Source organism: Brassica oleracea, chromosome C5 (genome assembly GCF_000695525.1).
Source record: "Brassica oleracea var. oleracea cultivar TO1000 chromosome C5, BOL, whole genome shotgun sequence".
NCBI classification, from domain to species: Eukaryota; Viridiplantae; Streptophyta; class Magnoliopsida; order Brassicales; family Brassicaceae; genus Brassica; species Brassica oleracea.
The window spans coordinates 34,048,353-34,063,252 of record NC_027752.1 but is presented as its reverse complement, the minus strand read 5'-3'; the positions used below and the strand labels follow the sequence as shown (position 1 = coordinate 34,063,252).

Sequence of the window (14,900 nt, the reverse complement as noted above, 5' to 3'; positions counted from 1 at the left end):
CGAATTGGGTACACGAAAGGAAAAGTCTTTCTTGTCTACCTGCTGCAACTAAAAGGCTGAATGAACAAACTTAAGGCTCAGCACTAACAATGACAATGAGTATTCCAACTTCTTTCTTCGAATCACCCATCTTAGATAGCAAAGGAGCTTCACCACTTTCTTTCTTCAATCTAATTACCACAAGGTGAAGCCATTCAGATCTCCTGCGTATGTCCCTATAGCTCAGACCACAAGCACGACTAAAGTCTACGTCTATAATAGAAACCCTAAATGTATCAAGATCAAAGACAAACAAGTGTTTGTGTTACAGAGCAAACTGTATATTAAAATGCAGCCTCATACTCCAAACCATAAGCATATCAAGGATAATCTATTTGAATCATTAAGAATCATCATCAGCTATAGAATGTTACAAGTAACAAAGGGTTGATCTTTATAAGAAACAGACAAATGAAACATAGATCTGATTCTTACAGTAACAGATCTTACACACAATCTCTCTTTTTTTATATATCGTCATCATCTTCATTGTCATTGTGATTCACAACGATGATAATCATCATCGCCCTCACTTTCTTTTTAATTCCTTCTTTTAATTTCCTTTCAATATAAGACCAAAGGAAAATTAAAAATTTGAGATTTCTTTTTTTTTTGTAAATCAAGGATCTTTTTTTTTTTCTTAATACCCACAAATCAAAGACGCAGATCGGTGCAGTGGAGATCATCATCGAATAAGTCAACGCCATCCAACGGCGGAAAATTAAGATCAAACTGAAACGGCGGTTTCCTTCTCGTAGACGACGAAACGATGTCGTCTCCATCATCAATCACCGACGACGACGAATCGCAGTCGCTGTGGCAATCCTCCGGAGCCACCGGCGGAGTCCGCGGATACCTCTTCGCCGCGGCTAACGGCTTCGCCACGGAAGAAGACGGCCTCTGCCCGCTGAACGATTTCACGGTGCTGCTCATGCTGCTGCTCGCCGGGCGGCTGATAATCTGCTGCTCGCCTCCTCCGCCGTATAACCGATGGTCCATGAACGGATCGATCTGGCTCTGATTCGCCGATCGAAGATTCTGATGGTTCTGGTGATAGAGTGGTTGGAGAGGGGAAGACGGAGAGCAGTCGATCGGAAAATTGGTTTTGGCCTTGGGACCACGGAGGTTACGAGCGGCTTGATCGTAGGCGCGTGCAGCTTCCACTGCGGAGTCGAACGTGCCGAGCCAGACTCGGGATTTCTTTAACGGATCGCGGATCTCTGCGGCGAATCGGCCCCATGGTCTCTTCCTAACGCCTCTATACCTCGGCTCCTTCACGGATCCGTTGGCGGTTACCGGAAGAGCGGGTGGAACGGCGGAGGAACCTCTCCCTTTCCTCATGGTTGGAGAAACCAGAAGTAATGTGGTTGAGAAGAGATCTGTCTGAAGAAGATTAAGATGAAGATGGAGGAACAAGGGTAGCAGTTGGAAAAACAAAAAACTCTCTTACAGCATAAAGACATTTTTTTAAATTAATAAATTATTATTTTCTTTTTAAAATTATTTAAAGAGTTTTTATTGTTTTTTTGTAATAACAATAATTTTGTGGTTGGAATAGTTTTTTTTCTTCTTTCTCTACCTTCCAACCAGACCGACCAAACTCGTTTTAACTTCGATTCTTTTTCTTTTTTGCTTTAAACTTTTATTCGCTGTTTATTTATATTTATTGTTCGAAAATAATAATTTCGATTTTTCGGTTTTAAAAACAAAATTTGGAAGTCTTGAAAAGAGTTCAGAAGAGATATGTCTTGAAGAAAGCAAAAGAGGGTAAGCACTTGGCTCTCTCTGTCCTGACCCTGACCACAACCTATAGTATTATAATCTTCTTTGTTTACTAATTTTATTATTTTAATCGCCTAAAAAGACCAAATAGTCCAATTAATGACCAAACACCCTTGTCTATTTTCATGAATTTAAAATAATAACCCATTCTGAAATTATGAAGTGAAGTCTTCTCCTTCCTTGGGACCCTACACGAAAACGAGACGCGCTCTCCCGTGTGAAAAGTAAATGATTTTGAGGAAATGCATTAATGCAGAACACACGCAGCTTTGCTGTTCGTATAAACTGAATCGTCTCTCTCATTTTGAATCCAAAACACATTTAAAGAAAAAGAATCAACACTGCTCACCATTAAATACTTGGTTTCATAATAACCTACTGAGGGATTTGATGAGTAGTTTAAGGTTCTTTCTCGTGGCTTCATCGCCTGTGAATCCCAGAATATCTGAGCTTATGCTCTACAATGAAACAATCAAAAGACCATGTCAAACATTTTGTTTAACATGTTCAAAAGCTCTTACTTTTGTTGAATAATAGCAAAAAGTTACCTCGACGTTCTTCAATGTGTAAACCAGAGTGTAAATTGACTTCTGGATTAGCTCTGTGTTCTCAGGTGTCATTATTGACGAATGAACCTTTCTGCAATGCAACAAGAATGAAAAATGTAAAGTTTTTATCTGTCAAGAAGATTAACATTCTCACAATCTTCTACAATATTATCTAACCACAGATAGATGTGGTCCTAGTACTGCTTTTACATTGCTAGATACAAGTTTCCACTCCATCTAGAAACATACATTAAGTGATAAAAACAGCACACTTTGGTTTCAGAAGATAAAAAGGTAAACACGTTTATCAACTATTCCAGATTGTAAGACAGTAGCTCAAATCCGACACTTCATTCGACATAGAGCTAGTAAGATAGACACATCTACCTAAAGTCCAATTTTGGTGACTTAAGAGTCATTACCTCATATCGTCAGAAGCTTGGGTAAGGCTTCGAGTAAGAGACTCAACTTCTTTAAGCAAGCCGCTATCACGAAACTCAGAGAGCAAAGGTTGAGCATCTTGAGCCATGGCTTGAATCTGTGACATCACTACACCAAAACCCAACCGGTTAAGCATGATAATACATTTTTTCCCTCCAGTAAAGGGTTACAAAAACTACTCATATCACCTTTCTGAGCAATGGTTTCGCTTCTTCAATAACCGACGCCGCTCTCTCAGCAAGCGTATAAGCATTGACTACACCAATCTCCTCTACTTCACGTCCGATACGAGTGAATATTCCAACTAGCGCATCTAAACTCACTCCTTGCTCTCCCTTTATCTTCTGCCTATCACAAACAATGAGTCCTTCTCTACCACATTCCGGATGCAAAGGCCCAACAGAAGGTTCAGGTATAGGATTCCTCGGTGTAATGTCGATCATGGTTTCCATCAAAAGACCAGACTGATTCACCTCAACCAACGAATTCTTAGGGATGATGATCTTATCATCTTCAATCTACATAAACACAAGAAGACCCTAACATAAGAAACTGTCAAAACAATGATTAAAAGGAGCAACCAAAAGATATACCTCAGCAACAGCTTCAATGTTCTTCAAGGAAGGATTCACACGAATAACCGTACCAACGGTCACACCACGGATCCTAACCGGTGTTCCCGTGCAAATCCCAGAGGCTTGACTAAGCTCAAAGACAGTCTGATATTTTCTAAACTTGGCCCGCATTTGAAACCCTCGCAACCAAGCCCAGCTAAGAGCAAGAACTGTAGCACCAGAGACGATAAACAAACCGACCCCACCTTCCCAAACACTTCTCTTGCCAAACCCAAAATCACTCAGAGGTTTCAAAGTCTGTCTCCATATATTCCTCGGCACATCTAAAACAACCGTGAGAGGACTCTTCCCGTCATCAGACGATGGCTGACCATGTGAATTGGATGTAGCTCTGACCACTAAGTGCCTAGTTCTAGGTTTGGGTGGGAGATAAGGAAGCCCATTGGGAGAAACTCGAGGGCAAGCCATCATTGAAGAAGATGGCATTAGTGATGAGGGAACTTGAATTAAAGGGTTCCCAAGCATCTTCCAAAAACTATGTTCCAATTCTTCCGAGCTGCAGGGGTGTTAAGGAGATTGTTCAATTAACCAGGGAAACAACAAAGAACATGTGAATTGCGTGGAACTTTTACTTTATTGATCGAAAGAGAGATAGATATATTACCTGGTCTCGGAGTTAGCTTATTACCGAAACTGCTGTCGTGAATCTGAGAATGGCTTCAAAGACTTGCTGCTGCTAGGAAGATACACACAGACGGAAAATCCCATGTGTTCTTTTTCACCTTATTAATAAAAAATCGCCGTAAAAGTACTTTAATGATACTAATAAAATTTATAATTAATACCTTATATAATAAAGCGCAAGTCGCACGTCCAATCATAACATGACAAGTGGAATTTTTTTTTTTTTTAAATTAAAAATACAAAAATCAAAACACGTTATTGTTTAGCAAAATTTGGAAGTTTGAGTCAAAGACAAATAACCAACTTTAAATGACCCAATCATGTGAAGCAATTAAAAAAAAAAAGAACTATGTGTGCGATAATATTAACGGATAATTAAAAAAGTTAGTGTACTTAAATTGAGACATTTTAACTATTGGTTAGAATGTTAGTGTACGTAAATTTTATTAAAACGCCAGAATCTGCGAAGCATGGGGTTCAGTGTACGTAAATTTTGACTCACATTTGTTGATCAATCTAAGAATTTACATGAGCAATAAAAAAATGCGATAATTAAAGAAGTTAGTGTACGTAAATTTTATTAAAACCAATATAATTAAGGTTAGATAAAATACCAACTCAATAAAATTAAATTAACAATTACAAGAGATAAATATAGAATAACTACCCACTACTTATCCCACAAACCCTTAAGTCTAATTATTCTCAACTGAACCCACGATAACTACCTTTCCCTTTCTCTTTATCACAGCCGCTTCACCTTTTTTTTTTCCACCATCGTTTCATCTCTATTTTTTTTTTCTCACCATCGTAGCCAAAACACTCTCCACATGTTTTTGATTTCTATCAATATTCTTAGAACAATTCTTTTCTTCTTATCTAATACATCATCCACTCTCTATTTCTGCAGAGAGTTAGGTTGAAGATGCCACTGGAGTATACTCCTCTTTCCCACCTCAATTCATCTCAAAAAGAATGGAAAATCCGAGTGTTGGTCTCACGGGTATGGAACTACTACTCCAAAAATAAACCTGAAGTTGTTCTCGGGATGGAAGCTATCCTTGTGGATTAAAAGGTGTATATACTTTGATTTCTAAAAATATTTTGTAGAAACCGTTTGAGTTGTGTCTAATCTTTAATCTTTCACACTTGACAGGGAGAAAGGATTCAAGCTTCTCTGAAACAGAAGTTGATTAAAAAATTTGGAAGGGACCTAAAAGAAGAAGAGTATCTAGATGTCATGAATTTTGAAGTGTTGGGTAACAATGGTGATTACAGAGGAACCACACACCCTTACAAGATAAGTTTTATATGGACTACATATATGAAGACCTCTGAGCAGATCCCAAATCTATCCCACTTCAACTTAAGCCCTTTTTTAGATATTTTATCTCAGTCCATTGTTGATGATGTCTTCATAGGTATGTTATTTCTCTTAAGTTTTACATATTCTCCCGCATACTGAAGTTAGTACATAATTTCCCCATTCAGTATTTACCTAATATTTGCTCAATTTTCTATTTTTATGTAGACATTCTGGGTGAAATTGTTGGCATGGGTGAAATTACTGAGAGGAAGTATGCATGGCATTCAACAAAACTTTTGGATATTCAACTACGAGATCTGAGGTTAGTTGTACAAATATTTTAGTTATGTTAGTATTTTAGTTATCTAAAGTTTGTCTTACATTAGCGTTATGAAACTTTGATTGCATATTAATTCAATGTTTTAAATTGTAGTGAAACAATCATTGAATGCACTTTATGGGAAAACCGTGCTGAGGATGTGCACTCTTATGTGAAGAACAACAAAACTGGTCCAGTTATATTGCTTGGAAGTCTTATGAGAACCAAAAAATTCAACGGTAACCATTTTATCAAAAAAGTACTGTATTTTTTAACAATATTTAATAACACTATAAAATAAATTATTTTATATATAGGTAAAATATCAGTTCAAAACTCACGCTTTTCTACAAAGCTTTTTCTGAATGAAGATATAGATGAGATAAGTGAATTTAAGAAAGGGTAAGTTCATCTTTAAATTTACATATTTATCTTTCCTTTTACATTATTTTTTACTAAGACTTTTATTTCAATTTCAGCATGGTGAACACTGATAATTTGGCTCCATGTACGGTTACTCCAGTGGTAAAACCCACTTCAAATAAAGTGGTTACCGTTGATGATTTCCCATTAAGCTGCTTCAAAACAATCGATCAGCTCATGTGCATCGAGGTAATAATAAGTATCTTATACACTATTATATACATCTTGGCCATACTGAAATATATTTTGTTTTCATTTTTCTATAGGAAAGTACTTGTGTTATGTTCGCATCTATCTTAGCAATTCAAAAGGGAATTCCTTGGTTCTATGTTGGGTGCAAAGGCTGTTGTGGGAAAGCTACTCCATATTTCAACCCAGTGACTGAGGAAATTGAGGCCAACAAATATGCATGCGACTCTTGCGAGAAGGATGAAACCACCACAAGTATAAGGTAGTATTAAGTTCTATATAATATTAAATTTTACTTTTAACAAAACTCTTATATTCCTTTATTTATTATGGACTTCGATTATATTGACATCAGATACAAACTGCAAGTCAAAGTAGCTGATCATACTGGAAGTACATCTTTTCTATTATTTGATAGAGAAGTTATACAACTCATTCATAAATCTGCTTATGAATTGCTTGAACAACAAGTGCAGGTGTGTTTCCCATTGATTCTTCATTTATTTCATGTTAGTATGATGAATGGTCTGAATATAAAATAAAATCTCAGACATGTTCTTCTTCCATTCTTTTTTATTTTAACCGTGAGAATGAAATTCCTCAAGAACTAATGGATTTGGAAGGAAGAAAGATCGTTGGGTTATCAGTGTAAAGGGTACGGAGAAAAATTTCAGACAACCAAGTTTTAACGTTGTCAAACTCAGTGATACGCCTGATGTGATCCATAATTTTCAAGATAATATGAGAATGGAGGTATGTTTCAGGATTTCTCGATTTATTTTTGGAACTTAGTCATACTAAATGATTATGTGAATGGTGATGCTTTGCCATTCAAAATCCCCATCAATAGTGCACCTATATCATCATTTTGTTTTAGTCAATGGAACTTTATTTATGGAACTTATGCTTTGTTTTTTATGGAACATAACTGTGTTTACAAATTTTAGGTTGGTACACATTCCGATTTCCCTTTAAGTTCAAGTACATGTTCTGCAATGCAGGTTAAAGACTCATACGATTTTTTTCATTAACATTTATACTTTAAATAACATGACAAGCTATATTGAATGTACATTTTTTACAGGTGGAAAATACATCTTCAGAAGCCAATAACAATGATTTACCACCTTGCTCTCCTATGACTCCAAGCACAAAACGACAAGGAAGTAATATTATTGATGATGAAGCAATTCAAGAATCATCAACAAAACGTAAGGGAACATCTAAAAGGCTAAAGGAGAAAGTGGTAGCAAAGTAGAGACCATGAAGAAAGAAAGCACGAAGGCTAAGCTTTAGGAGTCTGAGCAGGTAAAATTCGTTGGTTCTGTTTCTGTTCGTATTTAATCTAACTTCAGTTTGTACAGAGAATGCTGTCTTTAAAACCTTGGATACTTATCTTTAGTTATGCAATTGTATTGAATTTTCAAGTAACTTTTATGTCAAGTAATTTTCAAGTAACTTTCATTCACAAAACATACTAAGAATGATTATATATGCTGTGAGTCCCGAATAATGCAAATAAATCAATATTCCATTAAATGAGATTCTATGAAGGATTAGAGACTTTTCGAAACGAGGCTACGAAACTCAATGTATAAGAACTTATTACAAACAAACATGGCTTATATATGTGTCCACTAGATTCATTCTTAATCTCTTCCTTCATCTTTCAAAATAACTCATCGAACTTCATATTCATGTCTTCTTCGTCCGTCACCACTCCCACGTTCTTTTCTTCTTCTTTAAATCCTTCTTTTAAACAATTATTCATGTGTTATGTGTTTAAATTTTGACATGTCATTGAAAATATATGTCATTGAATTCGTTTGATTCAATTAGATTATCTTAAAACCAGATTGTTTTATTATGACCCATGTTCACCCCCACTATCTTTCATAACTGTTATAAAACAAACCACTTTAACATTTTCTTACCCCCACTAAATCAACTACTCATGTTTTGAAAACATTATTATTTTCTATGTCTATTAAAGGATTATAAGTTTCTCCTCTACGTTCCAGCCTTCTTTAGATCCTTATCAAAGTTTTACATTTTTCTTTACATAAGAACTTTGTTTCTCTCTCGGGTTTAGTGGCAGAAAACATGAAAAACTTCCTACTTTCCTCCCGCCATAGTACCAACAAAAAAAGGAAGATTGTGACCACACCAAAAAAATATCATGATCAACGTGGTAGCAGCCTACAAATCATCAGTCAAAGAGCATTTGAAGCGGCTGTTTACAAGCTATCCACGGCTGCTAAATCTCCATTTGGTCTGACGGCACCTCCACCCAACAATGATCAAAGTGAGAGTAGCTTACAAATCATTGATCGTAGTGTCTTTGAAGCGGCAGGAAGAAAATTACCCAAAACTCCTAAAGCTTCTGTAAGTTCTTCATGGGTACGCTCTATCTGTCTTGGCGAAGGTGCTCATGGTGTTGTTTACTTAGTCATATGAAATGATTATGTGAATGGTGATGCTTTGCCATCAAAAATCGCCATCAAAAGTGCACCTATATCATCTTCCTTCAGTCTTTGTGATGAAGAACGAATTTTGAAGGATCTTTCATCTCCTCATGTTATCTCTTACTATGGTAGTAATATAACACCAGCTGAAACTCGACCCCTAGGGAGCGACTACAACTTAATCCTTGAGTATTGTTCTGGTGGGAGTATTGCAGATTTTATCAAGTTCAGAGGAACAGGGATGGTGGAGTCCGATGTTCAGCTATTTGCTCTACACATCCTCAAAGGTATCAACTATGTACACTCAAAGAAGATCGTCCACTGTGATATTAAACCAGCTAATATCTTGCTCAAACCGGTTAAAAGCTCATCTATACTTGGTTGTTTAATGCCTAACGGATTTGAGCCAAAGCTTGCTGATTTTGGTTTAGCATTGAGAAAAACTTCAGATGAGTACGGGGATGGTTGTGGGTTTGCAAGAGGAACACTATTGTACATGGCTCCAGAGCTTTTATGTTCTGGAAATTTGGATTATTGTGCTGATATATGGTCCTATGGATGCACTATTTTGGAAATGTTTACTGGGAAGAAGCCTTGGAGTGAACTTGGCTTAACTGACAGGAACAAATTGAAAGATGTTATTGGCAGCAGCAGTGTCTTACCTGAGCTACCCATGTGGTTTTCTGATAGTGCGAGAGACTTCTTAGGAAAGTGCTTAGAAAAAGATCCTCAGAAAAGGTATGACTCTATGTATTTGCTGGAGCACAAATTTTTTGCTTCGATCGTTGGTCACTCTTACTAGGGAGAGAAGAGGCTACTGAAAGTGGAAGAGGTGAATCCATGTTTTACGAAGAAGACTTTCAAAGAGATTCAAGCAACGTTGGGGAAGAGTTACTTTTTATATTATGTAAATTATGGCTTTGTGTGCAGTTTTATTTTGAAGTATCAAATGTACTATCTAATTATTTGTTCTATGTAATATATTTCTTTTTTATGTTAAATCAAGTATTCTAAACTTCAATATAATTTTAATATCATTTTAAATATTACAATTAAACTTCCCTTATCTTTTTGAAAATAAATAAAAAACATTTGATAATCTCCCATGAGTATTTATTCAAGATTCTGTACAAATTTGATCCCATGTGTATGGGAAAACATTAATAATTAAAGTTAAAATTAATATTTTCTAATTAAAAATTATTATATAGTGAAGAAGTAATGTTTTAGGTTACGGCTCTATTAAAAATATGAAATGGGTTATACGTGAAAATGTAAATTGAAAAAAAAATTGATGAATTAAAAATACAGAAAAAGAAAAACAAGTTTCTTAATTTTTGTTCAGCCTAAGAGGGAAGTTAGAAATTTGAAATTACCAACTTTCTATAACTTCCTCATCACAAAGAAGTATCAAAAGCTGTAAACGTTTTGCTCGCAACTTACGAGTGTTATTATGTTACAAGTTTAAAAACCAATCACCAGTTTTCTATCTTGCTATCACACGTCTAACATAGGCAACAAAGCAAGGTGGAATTATGAAGATTCCCAATCCAAAAAAAAGGAAGAAAAACGAAGAAGGCAACAGCAACATCAGAAGGCAAAACACAATCTGCAGCAATGGTATTTGATTTTAAGTTAACTATCAAATTCAAACACGATATGAATCTGCATCTAATGCATCTTGTATTGTACTGTGTTATAGAAAACGATATCGGAAGTTCTTCCAACAGTTTTCAAAGTAGATCCAAAAACAAAGGAAAGCAGCCACTAACTGATATTACAAATGGTATGAAAGCTTATTTTGTGCCATACGACTTTGATACGACTAATTAATTAATATATGTTGTTGCAGGAACCAATATGAATAGTCAAGAATTGGAAAATATCCAAATGCAGCAGCATGCAAATTTCAACAGCCAGAGCCAAAATACAACTTATTGCAATGGTAAAATAGTTATTCGGAGATCTACCGTATCAATTATATTCTTCCTACTATCTTCTCATTTTTGCCTTGATGTAAAACACAGAAAATATGACTCCACTCACTTCAAGCACCTTTGTTTCTTCTTCAAAGGTTGTATCAGGTACCCCCAAAATAATATTTCTACAGTTAGTTAACTAATTCTAGAACATTTAAATTAATAGTTTAGGCAGCTCAATTATTTTGACCCTCCAATCTGATAACTTCTAAACTCTTACGCAGGGACAGCACAAAGCAGTAGCGCAAATACTCCACGATTTTATTGCAGTTCTCAAACAAATTCGAACCAAATCAGTAAGTTCATTAATACATCAAGTTTTCATGGTCTGCAAGTTTTATTTTACTTTTTGATTGTTTTAACAGGCTATGAAGACTACGGTGATGCAACTTGGTTGTGTGAACACTGTAATGCTTTGATGTGGTACAATGAGCGCATTAACAAAAGAAGAAATTGTATACCTCCGAAGTTTTCAATGTGTTGTATGCATGGAAAAATCGAATTCCCTCCCCCTCTAGTGTTGCCTCAAGTACTTTTGGATCTTCTATTCAGAGAAGACAGTGAAAGCATTAATTTCATAGAGAACATAAGGGCATATAATTCAATGTTTGCTTTTACCTCTATGGGTGGAGAAATTGATGCTTCTGTGAACAACGGACGTGGACCTTTTGTCTTCAGGCTTCATGGTCAAAACTTTCATCAAATTGGAAGCTTGCTGCCTGAAGAAGGACTCCCTCCTGCTTTTACACAGTTGTATATATTTGATACTGAAAATGAAGTTAGAAACAGAATATCAGCTTTCAGGTAAATAAATAAACTATTAAATATTATATTTACATGTTATTAAGGTCATTCTGGTTTTAACTTTTGTTACGTAAAGTACCGTTTAAAATAATTACTAATACATAAACCTTGATATCACAGTTCCAAAAGAAGAGCACCAAATTCTCAGTCTAGAACCCTACGTGATGATACTGTGGAAGCTATTAAATCTATGCTGGATGAATGCAATCCATACGCAAAGATACTCAGAACCGCAAGGGATCGATTTGGTGATGCATTGCAGTCATCTGATGTGAAGATGATTTTGATTTCTGGACGTGGGACAAATGAGAAAACCTATAATCTTCCTACAACTTCAGAAGTTGCTGCATTATTTGTGGGAGATTTTGATGAAGAAATAGATGCTCGAGATATTATTGTGGAAACAAAGGGAAAGAAATTGACCAGGATAAGTGAGCTTCACCCTTCATATCTACCTCTACAATATCCACTGTTATTTCCATTTGGTGAAGATGGTTATCATATTGATCTACATCTCAAGAGGACGACAACAACATCAAAAAAGCCACGGTCTAAAGTTAGCATGAGGGAGTTTTTTGCATACAAAATTTTTGAGCGCTATAACCAATTCAGTGCTCTTATGTTCTCCGGGAAACTCTTTCAGCAATTTTTGGTTGATGGTTTTACAATGATAGAAGCAGAAAGAATTAGATATCTCAAGTTAAACCAAAAGGCATTACGTGCAGATAAATACAGCAATGTTTCAACTTATGCAGCAAGTGGAAACCAAGATTCTACAAAGTGTGGAGAGAGAATCGTCTTACCTTCAACATATGTGGGTGGTGCACGTTACATGCGAGAAAAGTACATGGATGCAATGGCTGTTTGTCAAACTTTTGGATATCCAGAATTATTCATTACATTCACTTGCAATCCCAAATGGCCGGAGATTACAAGACATCTACAGCAACGACGACTAAAATCTGAAGACAGAGCTGACATTTTGTCTCGTGTCTTCAAAATGAAGTTGGATAGTCTCATATTTGAAATACATAACAAAAACCTGTTTGGTTCATCAAGAGGAGGTAAGTTATCAACTACTATATTAGTACAACACTATTTTTATATAAAATTTTATAAATATAGTTTTAATTTTTTTTGTTATTGAACAGTAATATATACTATAGAGTTCCAGAAACGAGGACTTCCACATGCCCACATTTTGCTATGGCTGATGCCACGTTCCAAAACGCCTACAACAATTGACATCGACAAAGTGATTTCTGCTGAAATTCCTGATCAAGCCACTGACCCAATACTCTATGATATAGTGAAAGAACTCATGATTCATGGTCCATGTGGGTTAGCAAATCCACGTTCACCTTGCATGGACAAAGGGAAATGCACCAAGAAATTCCCCAAAGACTTCTCGAATGATACATATATCAATAAAGATGGTTTTCCAGTTTATCGCCGAAGAAATGATGGGCGTTTTGTTGAAAAAAGCGGAGTTCCTATAGACAACCGGTTTGTAATTCCTTACAATCCCTATATACTCCTCAAGTATCATGCACATATAAATGTTGAATGGTGCAACCAGACAAGAGCAATCAAGTATTTGTTCAAATACATCAATAAAGGTAATGATAGAGTCACTGCAGCAGCAGCAGTTCCTAAAGAGGTTCCAACAAATGAGGTGGGAGGTGAGACGATTGTTATAGATGAAATAAAGGAGTACTATGATTGCAGGTGATTTTTAAAATTCACTAAATTCTTATAACCATCTTTTTTTTTTTGGGATTCAACACTTAATTTTTAAATGATTTGTTTAATAGGTATGTTTCACCTGGTGAATCATCATGGCGAACCTTTGGCTTTGAGATTCATCACAGCAGCACCACTGTGCAAAGATTGGCAGTTCAGTTACCAGGAGAGCACCATGTGACATAGGAAAGTGATGATGATGCTGACGATATTTTAGCAAAAGAGGCAAATCAAACGTCGCAGCTTTTAGAGTGGATGAAAATGAACCAACGAGATGAAGAAGCAAGACAGTTGGGTTACATTGAATTTCCATTATTCTTTGTCTGGAACAAGAATCCTAAAGAATGGACTAAACGTAAAAGGAATACAGCTGTTGGGCGAATCCATTTTGTTTCACCAGGTGCGTGGCAATTATTTAATCTACGGATGTTTCTTGAAAAGGTTTAAGGTACATAGCATATATAAACCATTTATTATGATATTAACTTACACATGATGCCAAATTAACATAAGCAAAATTATTTAAAAATAACAGCTGTGACTTTCAAATATAAAGTCTTCATGTGTATTATCTTGAACAAGATCGGTTTTAAATGTTTGATTCATAATATTTTCTGCACGCCAAATAGTAAACGTTTTATTTTCTTTTCCCCAGGTTCGGGTCAACTATTTTATCTAAGGCTGCTACTAACCAAGGTTAAAGGTCCTACAAGTTTTGAGGATATAAAAACTATAGATGGAGTTTTGTACCCGAGCTTTCAAGATGCATGTTATGCTTTAGGCCTCCTAGACGACGACCAGGAGTATATTGATGCTATCAAGGAAGCTAGCAATTGGGGATCAGCCGATTACCTGCGTAAACTGTTTACCAGGCTGTTAAGCTCCGGAAGTTTTTCACAACCTAAACATGTTTGGTCAGAAACATGGCACTTTCTTGCAGAGGATATACTATATATACAAAGAAGAATTCAACAAAACCCAGGTTCTAAAAATATAATTTTTTCTGACCGTTATTCTATTGTTTAGGTATTGCTGATTTTTTTTTTTGTCAATTTGCAGAACTAGAGTTATCGGAAGCCCAGGTAGAGAATCTAGCATTGCTTGAAATCGAGAAGCTTCTACGGTCAAATGGGAATAGTCTAAATAACCATCCTTCAATGCCAAAACCTCAGAACAATAATGTTCCATCTTCAGTAAATAGACTGATTTGTGAAGAAAGGTGTTATAACCGAGCTTTATGCGCTGAAAAGCAATCAACAGCTACTGACATCACTAACAGATGAACAAAGGAATGTTTATGATCGTATAGTGGCTTCTGTAGAATCTAGAGCTGGAGGTGTTTATTTTGTTAATGGGTTTGGACGTACTGGAAAGACTTATCTTTGGAAGACTTTGTCCACGTACATCAGATCCAAAGGAGAAATTGTCATTAATGTAGCTTCCAGTGGAATGGCAGCTTTGCTGTTAGATGGAGGACGAACTGCTCATTCACGTTTCTCAATACCCATACAGCTAAACGAAAGTTCTTTCTGCAATTTTACACCTGGTAGTGAGCTGGCTGAGCTACTATTGGAATCCAAGTTGATAATCTGGGATGAAGCAC

At 36.0% G+C, this 14,900-nt stretch overlaps 6 protein-coding genes across 10 annotated transcripts in view; 4 read left to right on the top strand and 2 right to left on the bottom strand.

Annotated features, from left to right (window-relative positions):
• Positions 1-351: 351 nt before the first annotated feature.
• On the bottom strand, positions 352-1,488 carry LOC106343576 (ethylene-responsive transcription factor 7). The gene has a single exon (XM_013782827.1). It carries the CDS (start codon positions 1,378-1,380, stop codon positions 694-696), a length of 687 nt encoding a protein of 228 aa, XP_013638281.1. The 5' UTR covers positions 1,381-1,488; the 3' UTR covers positions 352-693.
• Positions 1,489-2,037: 549 nt separating this feature from the next.
• LOC106343763 (protein TRIGALACTOSYLDIACYLGLYCEROL 2, chloroplastic) lies at positions 2,038-4,179 on the bottom strand. 2 transcript variants are annotated; one of them, XM_013783065.1, is made up of 6 exons: positions 4,050-4,179; positions 3,404-3,941; positions 2,999-3,328; positions 2,792-2,907; positions 2,370-2,460; positions 2,038-2,279 (listed from the first exon to the last, which is right to left on the bottom strand). In XM_013783065.1, exons 2-6 carry the CDS (start codon positions 3,908-3,910, stop codon positions 2,187-2,189), a joined length of 1,137 nt encoding a protein of 378 aa, XP_013638519.1. In that variant the 5' UTR covers positions 3,911-3,941; positions 4,050-4,179; the 3' UTR covers positions 2,038-2,186. The 2 variants fall into 2 exon arrangements, 1 of the variants encoding a protein (XP_013638519.1); XR_001270007.1 differs by lacking the exon at positions 2,038-2,279 and having other exon boundaries at positions 2,792-2,918.
• Positions 4,180-4,817: 638 nt separating this feature from the next.
• Positions 4,818-7,744, top strand: LOC106294373 (replication protein A 70 kDa DNA-binding subunit C-like). Of its 4 annotated transcripts, XM_013729924.1 has the most exons (11): positions 4,818-5,072; positions 5,226-5,490; positions 5,601-5,697; positions 5,809-5,933; positions 6,012-6,096; positions 6,174-6,306; positions 6,384-6,568; positions 6,662-6,782; positions 6,912-7,059; positions 7,254-7,307; positions 7,391-7,744. In XM_013729924.1, the coding sequence occupies exons 1-9, from the start codon at positions 4,995-4,997 to the stop codon at positions 6,915-6,917; spliced, it is 1,095 nt and encodes a 364-aa protein (XP_013585378.1). In that variant the 5' UTR covers positions 4,818-4,994; the 3' UTR covers positions 6,918-7,059; positions 7,254-7,307; positions 7,391-7,744. The 4 variants fall into 4 exon arrangements, with proteins under 4 accessions (XP_013585378.1, XP_013585376.1, XP_013585377.1 ...); XM_013729922.1 differs by having other exon boundaries at positions 6,662-7,059; XM_013729925.1 differs by having other exon boundaries at positions 4,824-5,144; positions 6,662-7,059.
• A 1,077-nt stretch (positions 7,745-8,821) lies between these two features.
• Positions 8,822-9,573, top strand: LOC106345069 (mitogen-activated protein kinase kinase kinase NPK1-like). The gene is made up of 2 exons (XM_013784333.1): positions 8,822-9,380; positions 9,465-9,573. The coding sequence occupies exons 1-2, from the start codon at positions 9,013-9,015 to the stop codon at positions 9,571-9,573; spliced, it is 477 nt and encodes a 158-aa protein (XP_013639787.1). The 5' UTR covers positions 8,822-9,012.
• Positions 9,574-11,372: 1,799 nt separating this feature from the next.
• Positions 11,373-13,483, top strand: LOC106345068. The gene is made up of 4 exons (XM_013784332.1): positions 11,373-11,554; positions 11,675-12,618; positions 12,706-13,282; positions 13,369-13,483. Exons 1-4 carry the CDS (start codon positions 11,373-11,375, stop codon positions 13,481-13,483), a joined length of 1,818 nt encoding a protein of 605 aa, XP_013639786.1.
• A 75-nt stretch (positions 13,484-13,558) lies between these two features.
• The window catches only part of LOC106345067, a 4,713-nt gene continuing 3,371 nt past the window's right edge, over positions 13,559-14,900 (top strand). Inside the window, exons 1-4 of the mRNA XM_013784331.1 lie at positions 13,559-13,697; positions 13,953-14,153; positions 14,357-14,490; positions 14,558-14,789. Coding sequence (XP_013639785.1) covers positions 13,559-13,697; positions 13,953-14,153; positions 14,357-14,490; positions 14,558-14,789 — 706 coding nt within the window. The remainder of the gene's footprint in view (positions 13,698-13,952; positions 14,154-14,356; positions 14,491-14,557; positions 14,790-14,900) is intronic.